The 19,570-nt window shown below is 38.4% G+C and overlaps 1 protein-coding gene across 2 annotated transcripts in view; it reads left to right on the top strand.

Moving 5' to 3' along the window:
- The window catches only part of LOC149804337 (papilin-like), a 469,456-nt gene that overhangs the window by 431,136 nt on the left and 18,750 nt on the right, over nt 1-19,570 (top strand). The window contains exons 35-40 of one of the 2 annotated variants that reach the window (XM_089939015.1): nt 1,355-1,618; nt 3,275-3,454; nt 7,585-7,719; nt 8,080-8,169; nt 14,967-15,096; nt 17,221-17,375. In XM_089939015.1, the coding sequence (XP_089795141.1) occupies nt 1,355-1,618; nt 3,275-3,454; nt 7,585-7,719; nt 8,080-8,169; nt 14,967-15,096; nt 17,221-17,375 (954 nt within the window). The remainder of the gene's footprint in view (nt 1-1,354; nt 1,619-3,274; nt 3,455-7,584; nt 7,720-8,079; nt 8,170-14,966; nt 15,097-17,220; nt 17,376-19,570) is intronic. The other variant, XM_089939025.1, reaches the window with a different exon arrangement.

Here is a 19,570-nt window from a genome sequence, read left to right on the forward strand (position 1 = left end):
TGAACAAAGAGTTTGGTGAGGAGATTCATGTTTTGAGAAACACTTTGTTGCACTTGAAGTAGCATTAATTTTACATTTGATTTATATGCCTCCATTCTACCATACATTATACTTTAAATAAAGTCCACCATACCTGTTATTTGTGATTGCTTGACTAATAAATGACCGTCAGTATGAAAGGGCCATGTTAGTTCTGATCAAGCTCATCATATTATCCAATGGGAAGCCAATGCTACTCCCCCCCATCATATATTTACAACATTTTGACAAACATTTACTTAGGGTATCTTTAGCTGATAATAACCCATTCCAAACTTAATAACACATTTTTGGGGATGGATCTGTTGAATTAATTAGTGGTAAAATTCTGTAATATAAATATTACATAGCAGTGAGTGTCCTCATTCTTTGCATACAGTATGTCGTGTGAATTTAATATACAAGTGTAGTGTGTCCCCTCAATAACTGCATTCATTGTGTCATATGTATTTAACATAAAGTATGTCATATGTATTTAACATGCATTGTGTCATATGTATTTAACATGCATTGTGTCATATGTATTTAACATGCATTGTGTCATATGTATTTAACATGCATGTTGTCATATGTATTTAACATACAGTATGTCATATATCTACACTCTTATATACTCAGACTATTTTTATCAATGTTGGTTTGATTTGAAAATGAATCCTAACTATATGTGCCATTTTGGTTGAGGTATCCACAGCAAAATATAACCTGCTATTGTAATCACCTCCATATAGCAGCCACCTCTTTCAAAAGATCATGTTAAAAAAGCCCTTTGCTTAATAAGTTAATACATATTCCACTGTATATAAGGGACACCTGCTCTGAAAAACCCCTTTTTCAAGTCCCATATGTAACTTCATAAACATGTCTGATTCCATCTCTCTGCATCTGAAAAATATCTTGGAGATTTGTATACCCATACAAAATGTATCTACCTTCAGATTTCAAAAGAAAAAAAGTAATGTAAGAAAGTTAAATAGAGTACTTGTAAAACTCTACATTTAGGATAGTAATTATGTAATTCATAAAGTGTTGGCTACAGCAGTGTGTAGGGGCCACAAAATTGTCTGATTACAGGGAATGATCACTGCAATTATTTTAATATTTTAAATATGAAATTTCAACTTAGACTGTGATTTTGTACTCAATATTTCTGCTTCACTGCTTGACCCTGCTTTGATCCTACATGCAGCTGCTTTCTGGCCCATGGGCAGTAATTTGCATATACTGCTAGCTAGATTAGAAGCAGGAAATGTACCTGCAGATGAGATTCAAGGAAATCATGAAATATTAGTATATTTCTGCTCCAATCGCACAGAGAATTCGGCATGCTCAAAGCCAAGTATGCAAGGTGACTGTAATGGCAATGAAATCATGTGGTACTATGACCCCATGATAAAGAACTGTCGCAGGTTTATCTACACTGGCTGTGGTGGAAATGGGAACAGATTTAGAACAGGGGAGGAGTGTAGAAATATGTGTCAAGGTACTTCTGGTGTTGCCTGGCAGCCAGTTCCAACTGACTCGACTCCACAAAAATATATCTCAACCTCCACCACCAAAACAGAGATGAATGTCATAGGTGAGATCCTGGGCTGTACAGTCAAACCTGCCATAGCACCTCTTTATAAACACCAGATTACAAAAATGTTCTTTGCTTAATAAGGTAATACAGTTTCACCTGCTAAGAAATGCCACATTCTGCAAGTCCCTTATGAGATCTTTATCAACAGGTTTGACTGTACGTTTGTGCCTAAAAAATATAACCATTGGTTTATGGTACTCAATGTGAATTTTTAACCTTTAAACTTCAGTGTGAAGAGCCAGGGGAGTTCAATATACATCATTGATACTACATGGACTTTATATTTTTTTGCAAGAAAGCTGAGAATCAATTTTCAACCTGTCACAGTTGGTATACACAGATTTTCTTAGGAGTCCCCTTTTGTCAAAAAATGGGCCTCAATCCCAATTAAGAATAGTTTGAAGTCATGCAATTGTTTCCAATTGTAATGATTTATTCCAGGATATCACATAACCTACATAATGGACCCAGGCCTTACTCCAAATAATATAAGAAAAATAATTCTTCAAAATAATGTTTGGAATTGATGATTCTATTTTGTTCAGCAGCAAATATTGTTTGGGACAAATAAGAATATTAAGGAATTTCATTACTGCAATATTAAATTGAGAACAAGGATGATGTTTTAATGTGATATAAATAATGTTTTAATGTGATATACATAAAGTTTTAATGTGATATACATATGATATACATAATGTTTTAATGTGATATACATAATATCTATATTTTCGACATGCTTAAAAGTCATTTATCTTCTCAGCTACAGATTTGACCTGAAAACAAAACATTGATGTACAAATTTACCTTTTTCTACTTTTAGTCAACACGTCAGTATTAATTAAAAAAATTAAATAGAATTTTATTAAATCTGTTCATAAATAAATATAGCATATGTAAATTTATTTCAAGGACTTTTGTAAAACTGTCTTGTACAAAATGAAGTCAAACTTGTATATTTGTTTACCTGCTGAACAAATAACCTGATCCCCAAGTGAAAAACTGTGTCTGGTAGAGTTTAGAATATCCCCATTTTAAAAATCTTGAACTGCTTTGAGCTATCTTTCCTAACTGGCATGGTGAACCTATGTGTGTTTGTCTTGTACTTCAGTTTATTAACTTTCCCCTAATCTCTTACTATCTTTTCCTTTTCCAGTTCTCTTCCACTATCCTCTGACACGTGTGTGTTGCTTTATTCACTAGTTTTCAGAATTGCACCACAATTTCTGGGAATGCAAATCACTTTTACCAAACCCTTTACCTGCCATATGCAATTACTCACACCTTAATTAACCTTGGTGACCTTCTACTTAATTATTGCCTTTCAGTGCAAACTTTTTTCTCACCTTTCAGTTGTAGATTATGTTGAGCACTTTTCTAAAATGTTAGTCATTCTGTTTGCCTGATATCAAATAACAATTAACATCAATTATTTTTTCATTGGGGGGAGTTGTTTTGTTTGTTTGTTTGTTTTCTTTTATATGAGCTTTAATGAATCTGTAAATAATAAATTATTCAAGTAATTATTTTGTGTTCATTATCATTATATTTTTGACAAATTTAACTACCTGATGCTACTAGAGGATAATTAATCCCTCTTGAATTCTTTTTGACGTGATGTTGATCATAATTCCTGTGTGGTTATACCTGTAGTATCAGATGTGTGTCACACAGAAGAAAGGAGAGAACTCTGTACCAAGTATGAAGTGAAATGGTTCTTCGACAGATCCATCCAGCGGTGTAACCGATTCTGGTATGGAGGTTGTGAGGGCAGAGGGAACAAATTTGACACAGAAGAGGAATGCCAAGACATCTGTGTAAACAGGAAACATGGTAACTTAGTTCTTACACTGCCTGTTTTTATTACGACAATAAATTTGTAATAATTTGGCGCAAGGATCTGAAGTTACATATCTCAGTGTGTGGGTCAAGGTATATGAAGCCACTTACTGACGAACCTAGCTGGTCCTATGTGCCAGGCTGTTAAGCCAAAGTACTAGATTCAGTGGCAGCAGTGTTTCAGCCTTCCCCTACTACATGTGTTTAATGAAACTTGATTTTTCAAGAGTTTGAAACTTTGAAATTTATGTTGTACTTCTTAAAAGTGATGTTATAAGAAAGAATTACCTTGAATTGTTTCAAAAGTCAATCTTCCATAAATGGATTTTAAACATATACCAATTTTTTTGGGTTATTGTCAAATCTGTTTTGGTGGAAGTATGACAGAGTGATAAATATGGCATCCATGTGTTTGTTTCTCCATCCATCTGTGCATCCATTCACACCTAAAGTAACATCAAAAGTTAAAGTTTTTATTTATTATATGTACTCACCTATAAGTTTAGTCTAACTTCAAACTGCACAGACCAAGATTTGCCATGACATAATGTGCCAGCAGATCTGGGTCTGTGTAGTTTGTTTGGAGTAATCAATGAAACAAACAATACATACCATGATATGTTGGAACATTATATGACAGCAGATCAATGTGCTTGTTGTTTCCAGTTGGACTCAACTTACATGTGAGTGTATACAGTAGTCAAATGGCTGGCAATCTCAACAGAAAAGGGACCTATTATAATTCCTGTTATGCATACTCCATCCCCACCCCTTGAATATGTTTGAGGGCATATAGCATTAGTTGTCAGGGATCAAATTTAAAACTTAATAAAATTGCAAAAGTTTAATTAACTGTTGATAATGCAATTTTAAATTTTAAATTCTTGCTTATGCTTGTCAATATTTAATTTTCCAGTGACGTAAATCATTAGTAAACCTCTTTTTTGTATTTCAGCAATAAAACAGATACATAATATGTCAAATGAAGCTTAATTTTGTCATTGATTTCTTTATAAATCAGTGGTTCAGCACGTAGCCCATTTTACTGTAGCCATTGCATCTTGATATTATACAGTGGTCCATACAGCCCTTTACTGTGACCATTGCCTTTTGATAATATCATTGGTCCATACAGCCCATTACTGCAACAGTAGCCATTCCTTTTTGATACTATACAGTGGTCCATACAGCCTTTACTGTGACCATTGCCTTTTGATAATATACATTGGTCCATACAGCCCTTTACTGACTGTGACCATTGCCTTTTGATAATATACAGTGGTCCAGGATAAAACCATTTACTGTTTTCATTGCCTTTTGATAATATACAGTAGTCCATACAGCTCTTTACTGTGGTCATTGCCTCTTGATAATATAAAGCAGTCTACACTGCCCTTTAATGTGGTCATTGCCTTTTGATAATATACATTGGTCTGCACAGCCCATTACTGTAGCCATTGTTCTTTTGATAATATACAGTGGTCCATACAGCCCTTTATTGTGGCCATTGCCTTTTGGTAAAAGACAGTGGTCCATACAGCCCTTTACTGTGGCCATTGCATTTTGATAGTATACAGTGGTCCACACAGCTCTTTATTGTGACCATTGCCTTTTGATAATATACAGTGGTTCATACAGCCCTTTACTGTAGCCATTGCCTTTTGATAATATACAGTGGCCCATACACCCCTTAACTGTGGTCATTGCCTTTTGATAATATACAGTGGCCCATACAGCCCTTTACTGTGCTCATTGCCATTTGATAATATACAGTGGCCCATACAGCCCTTTTCTGTGGTCATTGTCTTTTGATAAGATGCATTGGTCCATACAGCCCATTACTGCAGCCATTGTCTTCTGATACTATACAGTGGTCCATACAGCCCTTTACTGTGGTCATTTCCTTTTGATAATATACAGTGGTCCATACAGTCCTTTACTGTGGCCATTGTCATTTGATAATTTACAGTGGCCCATACATGCCTTTACTGTGGTCATTGCCTTTTGATAATACACATTGGCCCAGGATATAGCCCTTCACTGTTGACATTGCCTTTTGGTAATATACATTTTCCCAGGATATAGCCCTTTACTGTGGTCATTGCTTTTTGATGATATGCAGTGGTCCAGGACATAGCCCTTTACTGTGGCCATTGCCATTTGATAATATACAATGGTCTCTAGAACATAAACATATTTTCAAGGTACTGCAGTAGACCTTTTGAATGGAAATATTTGTCTGATACTATCTTACTTAAGGTGAAATCTGGGTCAGTGCCTCTTTCTCATGACTTGTAATGCTTGAATTTCTTTTGGAAGTTGTCTGGTCTTGTATATTTTTGTTAAATATGACACATACCAACCCTGAAAAGAAAATGGTTCTTCCAAATCTAGACATTGCTGAAATCCTTGCAAACTTAGAAGGAAACCTGAGAGAAAAGTAGTTTCTTATTATTCTAAAATTTTCTGGAATACAGTACCACTATTATAATTTAAGTAAAATAGAGTTTCTGGGAACTAATAGTAAATAGAATATTTAATGTCTTGTTCTTCTCCACTCATATATAGATGCAAGTAGCAAAACTATTCAGTTCTGGCTCTGTTCATGTTGTTCATACTTTGGAAACACTTTTAGTGCAAGGAGTCATGGATTTCTTTATGGACTGTGTTAAAACTTAGCAGACACTATTGTCACACTTGAACATGAGTATATCATTTCAGATGGGTTCAATAATGAGTGGGATCTATGCATATTTGTTATGTATATTTAATTTGTATTGTGTGTTGACTTTTGACCATGATCATATGCTATGTATATTTAATCTGTGTTGTGTAATTGACATTTGTTCATAATTGAGGGTAAGAGGCCTACCTGACTAATGTATTTTGTTATAAACAACATATTAAATAGCTAATATTTGTCTATAATTATAGATTATATATTAAGGCTATCATTATTTGTAGGTTAAAATGTTGACTTGAGTTCAAGTTCAGGACATTGGTATTTCCCTTGGGCATTCATGGTGTACCTGCTGTTTTATATGTTCTTTACTAAATGTTTTGTATGACACCAGACCTTGTTTACAACTTAGAAAGCTCTGGAAGTGAATTTGATGGGAAAATGCCCCCATCCTAGTTCTTTTATTGTGTTTTAGTAAGCATAAATTCTTCATTCCATATCCTAATGTCAGTCATTGTGGAATAAATTTAAGTTTTGTTTCAGTCATATTTGAAAGGATTTATTTATTTAAATTATTAACTAGAATTACAAAGTGCTCAATAATACTTTTGGACTAAAGCACTCTTTTAGAATTATTTGGAATTCATTCAAGGATTTTTGGATTGTATTGTGATACATCAAGACTGTTGGTTCATTAGCACATACGAGTCTAAATCACTGTAAACCATCTCTTAGTGTATTACCTAGCCTCTGATTCACTGTAAACTGACTCTGTACTGTAATACCTGGCATTTGATTCACCGTAAACCATCTCTGGAGTGTATTACATGGCCTCTAAGTCACTGATAAAGAGTCTTAACCTTTCTTTTCTTCTGATGGTTGTTTATATTAATAAAGACTCAGCAATATCTATTTTTGTTGTACTTCAACTGACTAATTTTACCATTGACTAAATTTTCTGTATTTGTCTCCATGTCTACATTTTTCTGGATCCATACCATTAGCATAGGTTGTCTGCCAGGGTCATACATTAGGATGGTTATCTAAAAGCTGTAAACCAGACTAGTCACATGTCAAGATTGCAGCTTTGTGTAAGAACTGTCAATTTGACAATCAAATATGGGTTATGCTAAGAATTAAATTGCATCTGCCATATACATTTTTATTTAATACATGGTATGCACAAGTAAATATAGTGTTGATTTTATTTTCTGGTTGCCACTTTAAGATTTTGAAGGCTGCCAGAGGGCTGCCAGTTGACAATTTTCACTTTCTAATTCTTATTTTTACCTTAGTTGCAAATGCAACCATGTTAGTTGCAACTTGTAGCACTAATATAAAGTAATGCAGTGAAACTTTGATCAAAATCTCATATCACTTGGTGATATGTAACTGAAATTAAACCTCATGTACTAATGCTGTTGTTTTTCTATGCACTTTTCAGGTGGACAGGTAACACCCATACCAACACCTCACCCCTCCACTCGTACTCCAGAGCCAGAATGTCGCGGGTCACAATATGGCTGCTGTAGGGATGGTAGAACTCCAGCAAGAGACAGATATTACTCCAACTGCCCAGGTATAGCTAGATGGCCAGCCAAGGCTTGTTTTATTTGATGTGAAATATTACATTTGGAGATGTCCTTGTTTATCACAACTTGTTGTAAGTATATTTTGAGGGGCCATAGAGGAATAAATTAAAAACTAGTTTGTTCTACTGATTAGTCGTAACAAACTGCACAGACCCAGATCTGTATATGCATTATGGATGGCAGATCTTGGTCTGTGCAGTTTGGATTTGAATTTGACCTATTAGCAAGCATATACATGAATCTAACAATAATGTATAAAATGAATATCATTAGTTGCAGTAGATTAATTAAGGTAGAGAAAGTACTAAACTCATGTTTTGACTAAACAACATTATTTTGCATTCCAGAGACATTAGCAGACTGTCGTCTCTCACGCTTTGGCTGCTGTCCTGATGGAGTGACTGCTGTTGTAGATCGTTACTATAGTAACTGTAGAGGTACAAGATTTGTGCATTTTGATTAAATTCTAATGTCTAACCCTTTGAATCAGTCTGTAATCATAATTTACATTTAATCAAACTATATATATATATATATATATATATATATATATATATATATATATATATATATATATATATATATATATATATATATATATATATATATATATATATATATATATTTATATACATACATACATACATACATATTTCTTTTATTAATTATTCAGTAGTATCCCAGATCTTACAAAAACATGGTTTTCTTATACCATCTGAGGGGCCCCAAGTGGTTTGCTTATACCATCTGAGGGGCCCCAAGTGGTTTGCTTATACCATCTGACAAAATTATTCTTTACTGTTGGCTGACTATTCATATTTTTTATTTTGTTTTAAAACAATGGCAGCCAAAGCTGCTCTACAGCATGGTTTACGTACCCCTTAAAAAATCCATGAATTTGATGTTTGGTCTTCAATGCCTCTTAAAAGTTAGAAAGAGTGTGAAAAATCTTGAAAAGTCCTTTAGTTTCCACTGACAGCTCTTTAAAAGTCACTGAATTGTTCTAGAATTTGATGTTTTACTATTAACTGTTTAATTTTTACTTATTTAATTATGAGGTAATGTGCATTAATTAATGATGGTTCTAATGTTTCATTTTATCACATATTGCATTTATCTGAATACCTTTGGTATTAACCTTTTTCTTATGGCCAGACTGTGATGAGTCCATGGCAGTTTGTGTTTTGTGTAATAAGTTAATAGATTTGGGGAAGTATAGGAGAATATGCCATCTTGTTGCACATGGGTAGCATAATACATAAGTTGATAACATTGGATTCCTCTGAACAGTCATTGATGACTTCTTTTCTGAAGACACTTTCTGAGAAAAATTATATCAGTTCAACTGCAAATCCCCATCCCACCCCTGTTGGATCCAAATCCATATTTGAGCCAGATCTCCCCCACCCCCAAGGCAATCACAGAAAAACTGAGAGCCTCTGTGAAAAGGCAAATGCCATAAGCCAGTTAACATTTAACATTCAATCAACCTGCCTTAGGACACAGGAATTAAAGAATCTGGAATGAAGATTGAATGATATGATAGAATCCCAGAAGAAGCAAAATGCAGAGAATCAACTTAGCTCAGAACATGCAATATAGTGATTTGATAAAGTACATATATACACTGACTTCAGATTTATACCAGCAAGTACTTTATTCTTTGCAAAATATGTGGAATGAAAACTCCACAAACAAGCTTCAGAACATCTAAGCCATCAATGGAGATGACATCCCTTGTATATAATAAAGCACAGAGATGAGATAGTATACACCTACCTGGCTTCTGCATACATCCTAAATGGTAACCTTGTCCCCAGTGTATATCCAGCATGAGATTGTATACGCCTACCTGGCTTCTGCATACATCCTAAATGGTAACCTTGTCCCCAGTGTATATCCAGCATGACTGCTGATAGTGAACCATTTTCTTGTTGTGTGTATCGACTTCTACCATGTCAGACAATATTTTTCATGCAATAGAAAAATTATGCAATAGAATAATTATCTCTCATCATGGTCCAATAACCACCATGTTTTGTCTGTCATGTAATAGAATAATTATCTCTCATCATGGTCCAATAACCACCATGTTTTGTCTGTCATGTAATAGAATAATTATCTTTAATATTGGTCCCACTGATATCATGTGTTTTCTGTCATACAATAAAATAATCATCTTTTACAATGGTCCAATAACCTTCATGTGTTGTCAGTCATTCTATAGAATAATTACCTCTAATCATGGTCCAACAGCCATCATGTGTTTTCTGTCATGCAATAGAGTAATTATCTCTAATCATTGTCTGACAGTCATCATGTGTTTTCTGTCATGCAATAGAATAATTATATCTAATTATTGTCTGACAGCCATCATGTGTTTTCTGTCATACAATAGAATAATTACCTCTAATTATTGTTTGACAGCCATCTTTTGTTTCCTGCCATACAATCATCATCATCATCATTGGCGACTCGGTCTCGAAAGACCATGCGAATAGCGCCCTTGGGGTGTTGCCTGTCTCTGTTGGCAACGTCTGCTGTGGCTGTGCAGGCCTATATGTGAGTGACAGTCCCTACTGCAGTTGGTGCAGACATACTGGGAAGTCTGCATTACTGTGGTTGCTGTTGCGTTCTTCTTTCTCTTACGTTTCTCTGCCACCAACTGGCCTCTCCTCGCATCAGCGACTGATATGCCATTGTTTACCATCAGTCTCCAGGTGCCTTGGTCCTCAGCCAGCTCTTCCCAGCCATCGGGTGAAATGTTGCATGCCTTCATGTCCCTCTTGCACACATCTTTGAAACGGAGTGAGGGGCGTCCGACTCTTCTCATGCCAGTGGCCAGCTGTCCATATAAGATGTCCTTTGGCAGCCTTCCATCCTCCATGCGTCGGACGTGACCCAGCCATTGAAGGCGGCGTTTAATTAGCAGGGAGTACATGCTGGGGGTTCTTGCACGCTGCAGGATCTCGCTGTGTGGAACACGGTCTTGCCAGTTGATTTTCAGGATGCGTTTTAGGCACCGTATATGGAAGGAGTTGAGCCGGCGTTCTTGCCTCATGTAGGTACTCCACGTCTCACTTCCATATAGAAGGGTGCTGAGAACGCAGGCCTGGTAGACTCGGACCTTGGTGTGCTCTGTCAGAGCGTTGTTTTCCCAAACCCTCTTTGTTAATCGAGCCATGATGGTGTTTGCCTTTCCAAGCCTTCTGTCCAGCTCCATATCAATCGAGAGAGTGTTGCTGATGGTTGACCCTAGGTAGGTAAAGTTGTTGACTGCTTCCAGGGTGACACCGTTGATTTTGATTGAAGGGGCAATGGTGGTATCTTGCACGCTGACATTTGTTTTTTCCAAGCTGATTGTGAGACCAAAGTGCGTGCAGGCAACAGCAAAACGGTCTCCCAGTCTCTGGAGGGCTTCCTCGGTGTGGGCCACAAGAGCTGCATCATCTGCAAAAAGCATCTCCCTGATGAGCACAGCTCTCACTTTGGTCTTTGAGCGCAGTCGTGCCAGGTTGAACAGGCTCCCATCAGACCTGGTGTGTAGATATATGCCATCCGTGGACGTGTCGAAGGCGTAGGACAGGAGCAGGGAGAAGAAGATCCCAAAAAGTGTTGGTGCCAGCACGCAGCCCTGCTTCACACCACTGTTAATTGGGAAGGAAGTTGAGGATGATCCATCATACAGGACTGTTCCCTTCATATCTGCATGGAAAGAGATTATCATGCTGAGGAGTTTTGGGGGGCAACCGATCTTACTCAGAAGTTCAAAAAGGCCCTTCCTGCTGACCAAGTCAAAGGCCTTGGTGAGGTCGATGAACATCATGTAGAGTGGTTGACCTTGCTCTCTGCTCTTCTCTTGGAGTTGTCGTAGGGAGAAGATCATGTCTGTCGTCGACCTGCCTGCTCTGAAGCCGCACTGTGATTCCGGGTACACACGGTCTGCCAGCAACTGCAGCCTGTTGAGTATGATGCGGGCGTACACTTTACCAACAATACTCAAGAGCGAGATCCCTCTGTAATTATTACAGTCACTGCGGTCGCCCTTGTTTTTGTAAAGGGTCACAATTGTGGCATCACGCATGTCTTGGGGGACTACTGCTTCCTCCCAGCAGCGGCAAAGTAGCTCGTGCAGTGGTTTAATCAATGCTGGTTTTCCACGTTTGATAGCTTCGGGTGGGATGCTGTCACTACCTGGTGCTTTGTCGTTTGGAAGGCAGTCGATTGCTTTGCTGAGCTCCTCTAAGGTTGGCACTTTGTCGAGCTCTTCCATGGTGGGCAGATTCTTTATGCTGCTGAGGGCTGCATCAGTGACTGACGTTTCTCGGGAGTATAGTTCTGAGTAGTGCTCCACCCATCTGGCCATCTGTTGCCCACGGTCTGTGATCTTCTCTCCCGTCAGGGATTTCAGGGGAGCGACCCCTTTCACTGTAGGGCCTAGAGCCTTCTTGATGCCACTGTACATGCCTTGGATGTGTCCGGACTCGGCACTTCGCTGGATCCCTTCACACAGTTGTTGCCAGTACTCGTTCGCACACTGTCTAGCAATGCGTTGGGTGTTTCTTCGGGCACTTCTGAGAGCAGCAAGCGTCCGTTCATTAGGGCATTTTTTGTAAGCTATGAAGGCTTTTCGTTTCTCCTCGATTTGTGGTTCCATCCTTGATAGGTGTGCATTGAACCAGTCCTGGCTGGGTCGTTCCTTCTTGCCAAACGTTGACATAGCTGTACTGTAGATGGCACCCTTCATGGCGTTCCACTTGGCTGTAGCGTCATACTCAGGCAGGTCCTGGAGAGCCTTGTTCAGGGCAGACACATACTCCTCCACCTTGGCAGGAACTGACATCTGTGCAGTGTTTATGCGAGGATATCCTTTTGGTTTTGTGCGGTGTAGCACATGTGGCTGTAGTCGCACTCTGCTGCTCACAAGGGCATGGTCAGAGTCACAGTCTGCACTGTGGTAGGTTCTGGTGGAGAGGACGCTGTTAAGGGCAGAGCGCCTGGTGATGACCAAGTCGAGTTGGTGCCAGTGATGAGATCTGGGGTGTTTCCATGACACTTTGTGTTGTGGCTTACACTTGAAGAAGGTGTTTGTGATGCACAGGCCATGGTAGGTGCATAGCTCCAGCAGTCTCTGGCCGTTTTCGTTGGTCTTTCCAGTGCCATGATATCCGAGGCAGGTAGGCCAGGACTCGTGGTCCGCACCTACTCTGGCATTAAAGTCGCCGAGGAGGAATAGTGGTTCATTTTTGGGGCATCCTTTGATCTGTTCGTCCAGCTGCCCATAGAACTGATCCTTCATGTCTTCTGATGACGTGAGGGTTGGGGCGTAGACACTGATGATGTTGACAGGACCTGAAGTAGTGGTGAGGCGGATGGACAAGAGACGCTCAGTGCCCCCTGTTGGAGGTTCAACCGAGGCCAGGAGATTGTTTTTGATGGCAAAGCCCACTCCGTGCTGACGGGGCTCCTCAGGTTCTCGACCCTTCCAGAAGAAGGTGTAGTTTTCCTCTCTGAGGGAGCCACTAGAGGCGAGCCTGGTTTCCTGGAGGGCAGCTATGCTGATATTTAGTCTGGTGAGTTCTCTATCGATGATGGCCGTCTTTCTGGTGTCGTCCACTTCTCTGAGGTCGTCGGAGATGCCTGTACACATGGTGCGCACATTCCAGCTTGCAAATCGAAGAGCTGGAGTCTTCTTTATTGGTTTCTTGTTTCTTTTGTCTGGTGTGCAATTACCGTCTGCTTGTCATGCTGAACAACACACTGAGCTCCAGACACCCACTGGAGCAGGCAGACGATGGCGGGTCAACACCTTATTGACCGGGGGCTGCCCGGCTTGAGGCGGGCGATAGTTGGCCAGTGGGACACGATGATCCCTCCCACCGTCAAATCTGACCCGTGGCGCCCCTTCCCTACGCCAATCGGGTGGGACTTATAACCCGTAAACTGTCAGCTTCCGTGTTGTTTCCTCACTCAGTAGCGAGACTGGAGTGTCCTCTCCAGGGCGCAAGCCTGGGCGTGGAATATGGAGATCCTGGGCTGCCCAGATGTCAGGATCCCCCTCTCATCCTTGCTGGTGGGGTCCAAAGGAATGCTGACCATGACATTTGGCACCAGTTTGGATGCAGGAGCTGCCGGAAGGAGGTCGTAGTCGACCCCCAGCCGCCTTAGGGGCTCCACTCCTGATTTTCTGTCTGGGTTTACTCCCGTAGCCTTTCCTTCTCCCGAAGATATCCACAAGGCAGTGGAGCCATAATCCAATGGATGGGACTTGGTTGGTTTTGAATCAGAGTTTCCTTCTCCTAGATGAACTGCCTGACAAGGCTAACGAGCTTCATCTGCCCGGGTTTGGGGTCAGAGTTTCCCTTCTCTTAGACTGGTTGCCTGCCAGGGCTAATGAGCCCAGTCTGCCCACCCAGTTATACCGCCGGGTACTCGGTCGCGCCACACAGCAGGCTCTGTTAAAACAGGGGGCACCGCGTGAAGGTGCTGCTGTGGACACAATAGTGTAGGAGAGGCCATATGCAAGTAACCTCCTGCCCCGCAGAGCGAGACAGTGGTCCTGCGGCGATCACTACACCTGGGAAGGAGAGGCTATGAGAGACGCTTCACTTTCCTTTGGCAAGCGGGACGTCAGGCCCAGGCCACTCACCCCCCGCCATACAATAATTATCTGTAATCATTGTCTGACAGCCATCATGTATGTGTTTTCTGTTATACAAAAGAATAAATATTGCCAGTTTTAACTTACAAAAAAAAATTGTGAGCTAATTTTACAAGAATCATGTCAATGTAATAGCTTACAATTGACAGAAACATACTCATCCACTAGAAAATGCAATTATGAATTCAAATTTTTAAAAGATTTTAAAATTTGTTACAATATACTCTTTGGCAGATAATGATGGACAATTTTAACCATACATCATATGATAATATCATTACTACGGTTAAGATTGTACAAAAAGAAGCACCTTACCTTTGATCAGTAAATCTTACTCAGTACCTTGGAGGATGATCATCAGAACCTGCACACATTTAGTTATGACATTACAAGATTCATTGGAATTATAAAATCAAAAGTCAAAGGTCAAAGTCTCAGGAGTAACATTTTATGTAGATGAAGGGGTGAATTGGAAATGTTTTACCCAAAAGTTATTATATTATATGTCTCTGAGGATGTGTTTTGATTGTATTTTTCATATTTTTAAAATACATTCATCTTTCCTTTTGAAAGTAAATCGCACAGATACACAGACAGAGAGAGACGATGAAGTCACCCAGGTGTTGGTCCAGCCAGGGAAACGTGCTGTCATGACATGTTACAGGGAAAACTACAATGCTAGTATAGCCTGGTACAGAGAGGGGTAGGTGGAATAACTTTGAGACTTGGATTGTATAACTGATTTTAACACAGAAAGTATAAACCTATAAGATGATATGGATAATAAAGACATTTAAGTGTAGGCCTGTAAGTAATAGTATAATCATTGTTGAGAAACTTGAATTGCCTAAGGAAGTTCAAACCATCAACAGAAAACCTGTATCAGGTCTTTTACCCATTGTGTATCAACAAATAAGTTACACTGGAGAGAAGCTTATTAAAGATTTTTTAGCACAAAACAGACCATTATTTCACGTATGATCACTGCCATTTCACCTCTGTCTGCGTGGGTTCGAGTCTCGGATTCAGCCAATGTGGGTATGTGAGAAAGTTTGCCAGTAGCTATTCGTGGGTTGGTGGTTCTTTCGGGGGGTATTCTCTGGTTCTTCCTCCACCATTAATACTGGCCACCATGTATAGCATATCGTGTGCTGAAAAATGGCGTTAAACCCTACAACAACCATTATTTTACATGCAAAATATATCTTGTTAAGAATTAGTAACTGTTGGAATGTGACTAATTTTGTGATTTGTCTGAGACAAAATTCCTTTCTAGACCACATGCACAAGGATCAGTTCATTAATTCTGTTGATAATATTTAGATCAGCCTTCTACTTCATATTCTTCTTGCTACCAAAGCATGGCAGCCATCTTGAAAATCTTGTGATCTTTGCACCTGAATAGAAGATTGTATTGACATGAGGTTTTCACTTTCAAGACTTCTGATATCATGTAGATGGTCTGGAAAGAAAATGATGCTGATCTGACATCCAACATGGCCACGTATTATTGTTACTTCTAATGAATTTGCGGTCTTATTGACATGGGATTTTTTCTAAAGTCTTATTACATGTAGATGGTCTAAAATAATTTTTTTTCTATTTAACATCTAAAATGGGTGCCATGGTGGGCATCTTAAAAATCTTTGTAATCACTACACAGATCAATGTGGGGTTTCACAGAAAGACATTTTATGGCATTTAGATGGTCTAATGTAAAAATGGTGTCAAGCTGACGTCTAACATGGCCTCTGTTGTGGCCATCTTGAAAATCACTACTTGTCCTGAATAGACCATTATATTGAAAAGGGGTTGTCACTAAAAGATGTTTTATTACATAGTATTGGTCCTAAATAAAAATGGAGTGGATAAAACTTTCCAGTAATGTTGCCACAGGAATTCTATGCATTTTTATACTTCATTGAGTGTATGAACTCAGTGACTTCTACAAATACAAAGTGAATTTTTGACCTGACTTTGTATTCTGTTCTTTTTCCCCCAAAAATTGGATTTCAGTGTCAAAGGTCTAGACTAGAGTTTTATCTGTGATAGCTTACAAGTATGATAACAAAAAAGTACAATATAAATTGATTTATATCAAACCTGAAGAATACCTTAAATTATATCAGTTTAAGAACTTAGCTTTTAAAAAAATAAAATTGTGGATTAAACCCAAGTCATTATGTAAGCATGTCTTGACAGCATCTGAGATGAGTTCAGGGATCTACAATTGATGATACTACATTCAAGGTTAAAGACCATGACAGAGATTTGCATACTGTTCTTATCTTTATTCAAACATATAAGAAAATATTTTTGTCGCTAAATTTGGTGTTTTGAAGTTTCTAAGTAATATCAGAGCTGATTGCAATAATTAGAAATTACAAAGCTCAAAGAATTAAAGAAACACTTATTTTGAATCCCTGCAGATTCATTGTGTCCAGTAAAGCACCGATTCTGTCAAGGGACTTGGGTAGATTGAAATAAATTTGATCAAAAGAAAGTAAAAGATATATTACTTTTCTGTTTGACTTCAGATTATGTAGATGGTAATATTGTTAATTGGGTTTGGGAATTTTTGGCTGTTTGTTTTTTTTTTGTGACATTAATGAATTAGATGTGCATGTTTTTGGGCAGTCTGAAAAGAAACAGAAAATACAGTAGTATGCTTCTCAATATAAAACAGAGAAAGTTGGCCAAAATGAGGAAAATTGTAACCACTCCTCAGAGTAAAAACCACATAGAAAAAATCATGGATCTGGCCTTAAGATGATTCTTTTGTCTCATTAAGATGATTCTTTTGTCTCATTTCTCCCCTATTTTTCAGACTTCTGATTACACCTGATAATAATTTCTTCATTTATCCCAATGGGACCCTGGTAATTCAGTTTATTTCCTCTGGAGATGCTGGAAGCTACTCCTGCCGAATTACACATGGCAATGTACTACCTACCATCAGAAGATTCAAGGTCACTGTCCAAGGTAAGTATCTGTAGATGTTATACTTACCATATTTATCTAATGATAAGCTCAATCCCCTAGCACACACACAACATAATTTTAACAATTTTTTATACCTAAGAAACCTACCCCAAACTTGTCAAGAAATATAAAAGTCAGGTGCCCTGGGGTTTTTGTTGGAGAAAAATGGTTCCAAGACATCCATATTGTCACAAAATCTGGATATTATACCTCAATTAAAATTTTGAATTTTCCCACAAGATTTGTACATTTTTGCATTTTAATAATGAGAGTGCTAAGATACTGTACATTACACCTCTTGCCAACCTTATTACTAATTGAAACCTTTACCTGTAGCATCTGTTGCTGTGTGGGCTGTTATTATACACACCAAAGTCACTGAGTGCAGGGTGCTTTAAATAGAACATGTGTTGGGCCTGCTCGGAAAGTGTATAGCTAGCTGTATAGTAAATGCTCAGTTTATTTTTGATTCTCTTACCCTTTTTTTGCATATTTATTTTCTGTCAAAAAGTTGTGGAGCAAGCTCAGATTTTTATGGCTGCATAATTATTCTTAATGAAAGAATTTATTATAGTACCTGTTGTTTTTAATACAGTTGGGGAAATTCTCTGAAAGTAGCTCAGATATTTACTGTAGGCGTAAAAGCTTGCTTCCAGTGAAATGAAGTAGTAGTGTCCAAAAGCACCTAGGAAATGAAGTAGTAGTGTCCGAAAACACCTTGGAAATGAAGTAGTAGTGTCCGAAAGCACCTAGGAAATGAAGTAGTAGTGTCCGAAAGCACCTAGGAAATGAAGTAGTAGTGTCTGAAAACACCTAGGAAATAAAGTAGTAGTGTCTGAAAGCACCTAGGAAATGAAGTAGTAGTGTCCGAAAGCACCTAGGAAATGAAGTAGTAGTGTCTGAAAGCACCTAGGAAATGAAGTAGTAGTGTCTGAAAACACCTAGGAAATGAAGTAGTAGTGTCCGAAAACACCTAGGAAATGAAGTAGTAGTGTCCGAAAACACCTAGGAAATGAAGTAGTAGTGTCTGAAAGCACCTAGGAAATGAAGTAGTAGTGTCTGAAAACACCTAGGAAATGAAGTAGTAGTGTCCAAAAGCACCTAGGAAATGAAATAGTAGTGTCCGAAAACACCTAGGAAATGAAGTAGTAGTGTCCGAAAACACCTTGGAAATGAAGTAGTAGTGTCCGAAAGCACCTAGGAAATGAAGTAGTAGTGTCCAAAAACACCTAGGAAATGAAGTAGTAGTGTCTGAAAGCACCTAGGAAATGAAGTAGTAGTGTCCGAAAACACCTAGGAAATGAAGTAGTAGTGTCCGAAAGCACATAGGAAATGAAGTATTAGTGTCTGAAAGCACCTAGGAAATGAAGTAGTAGTGTCTGAAAACACCTAGGAAATGAAGTAGTAGTGTCCGAAAACACCTAGGAAATGAAGTAGTAGTGTCCGAAAGCACATAGGAAATGAAGTATTAGTGTCTGAAAGCACCTAGGAAATGAAGTAGTAGTGTCTGAAAACACCTAGGAAATGAAGTAGTAGTGTCCGAAAACACCTAGGAAATGAAGTAGTAGTGTCCGAAAACACCTAGGAAATGAAGTAGTAGTGTCTGAAAGCACCTAGGAAATGAAGTAGTAGTGTCTGAAAACACCTAGGAAATGAAGTAGTAGTGTCCAAAAGCACCTAGGAAATGAAGTAGTAGTGTCCGAAAGCACCTAGGAAATGAAGTAGTAGTGTCTGAAAGCACTCAGGAGAGGTAAAAGTATCAGATGCTTTTGCGGCTTGGCTTTGTCACATTTGTACTTTTATTCCAGACAAAAGTTTTCATCTCATAAAATAACGAAAATTTGATAGGAAACATTTATTTACACACAGACACACACCCTGAAAAAAAATAAAGGTAACATTTATTTATGCATATACCTTGAAGAAGAAAAAAAACTAAGGTACCATAAAAAATAAATGTTTGATGCAATTCAGGATTATTCTTACAAGCACAACTCATTGTTTGACAATATTTAGTGAATAATTACTATTACTTTTTTAAGAATAAAGGTGTGTCAGAGCAGACAACAGTGGCAAAAAGGTTGGTCAAGTTTCAACAACTGTTTTTGTTTTGTTGTTGTTCAAGAATTGCTATTTGATGGGATGGCCAATGAATGACTGATGACATGATGGGGTTTCTCAGTCTTGCTAACTTT

The sequence above is a fragment of the Sinohyriopsis cumingii genome, chromosome 2 (assembly GCF_028554795.1).
Source record: "Sinohyriopsis cumingii isolate HCF-2022 chromosome 2, ASM2855479v2, whole genome shotgun sequence".
Taxonomy (NCBI): Eukaryota; Metazoa; Mollusca; class Bivalvia; order Unionida; family Unionidae; genus Sinohyriopsis; species Sinohyriopsis cumingii.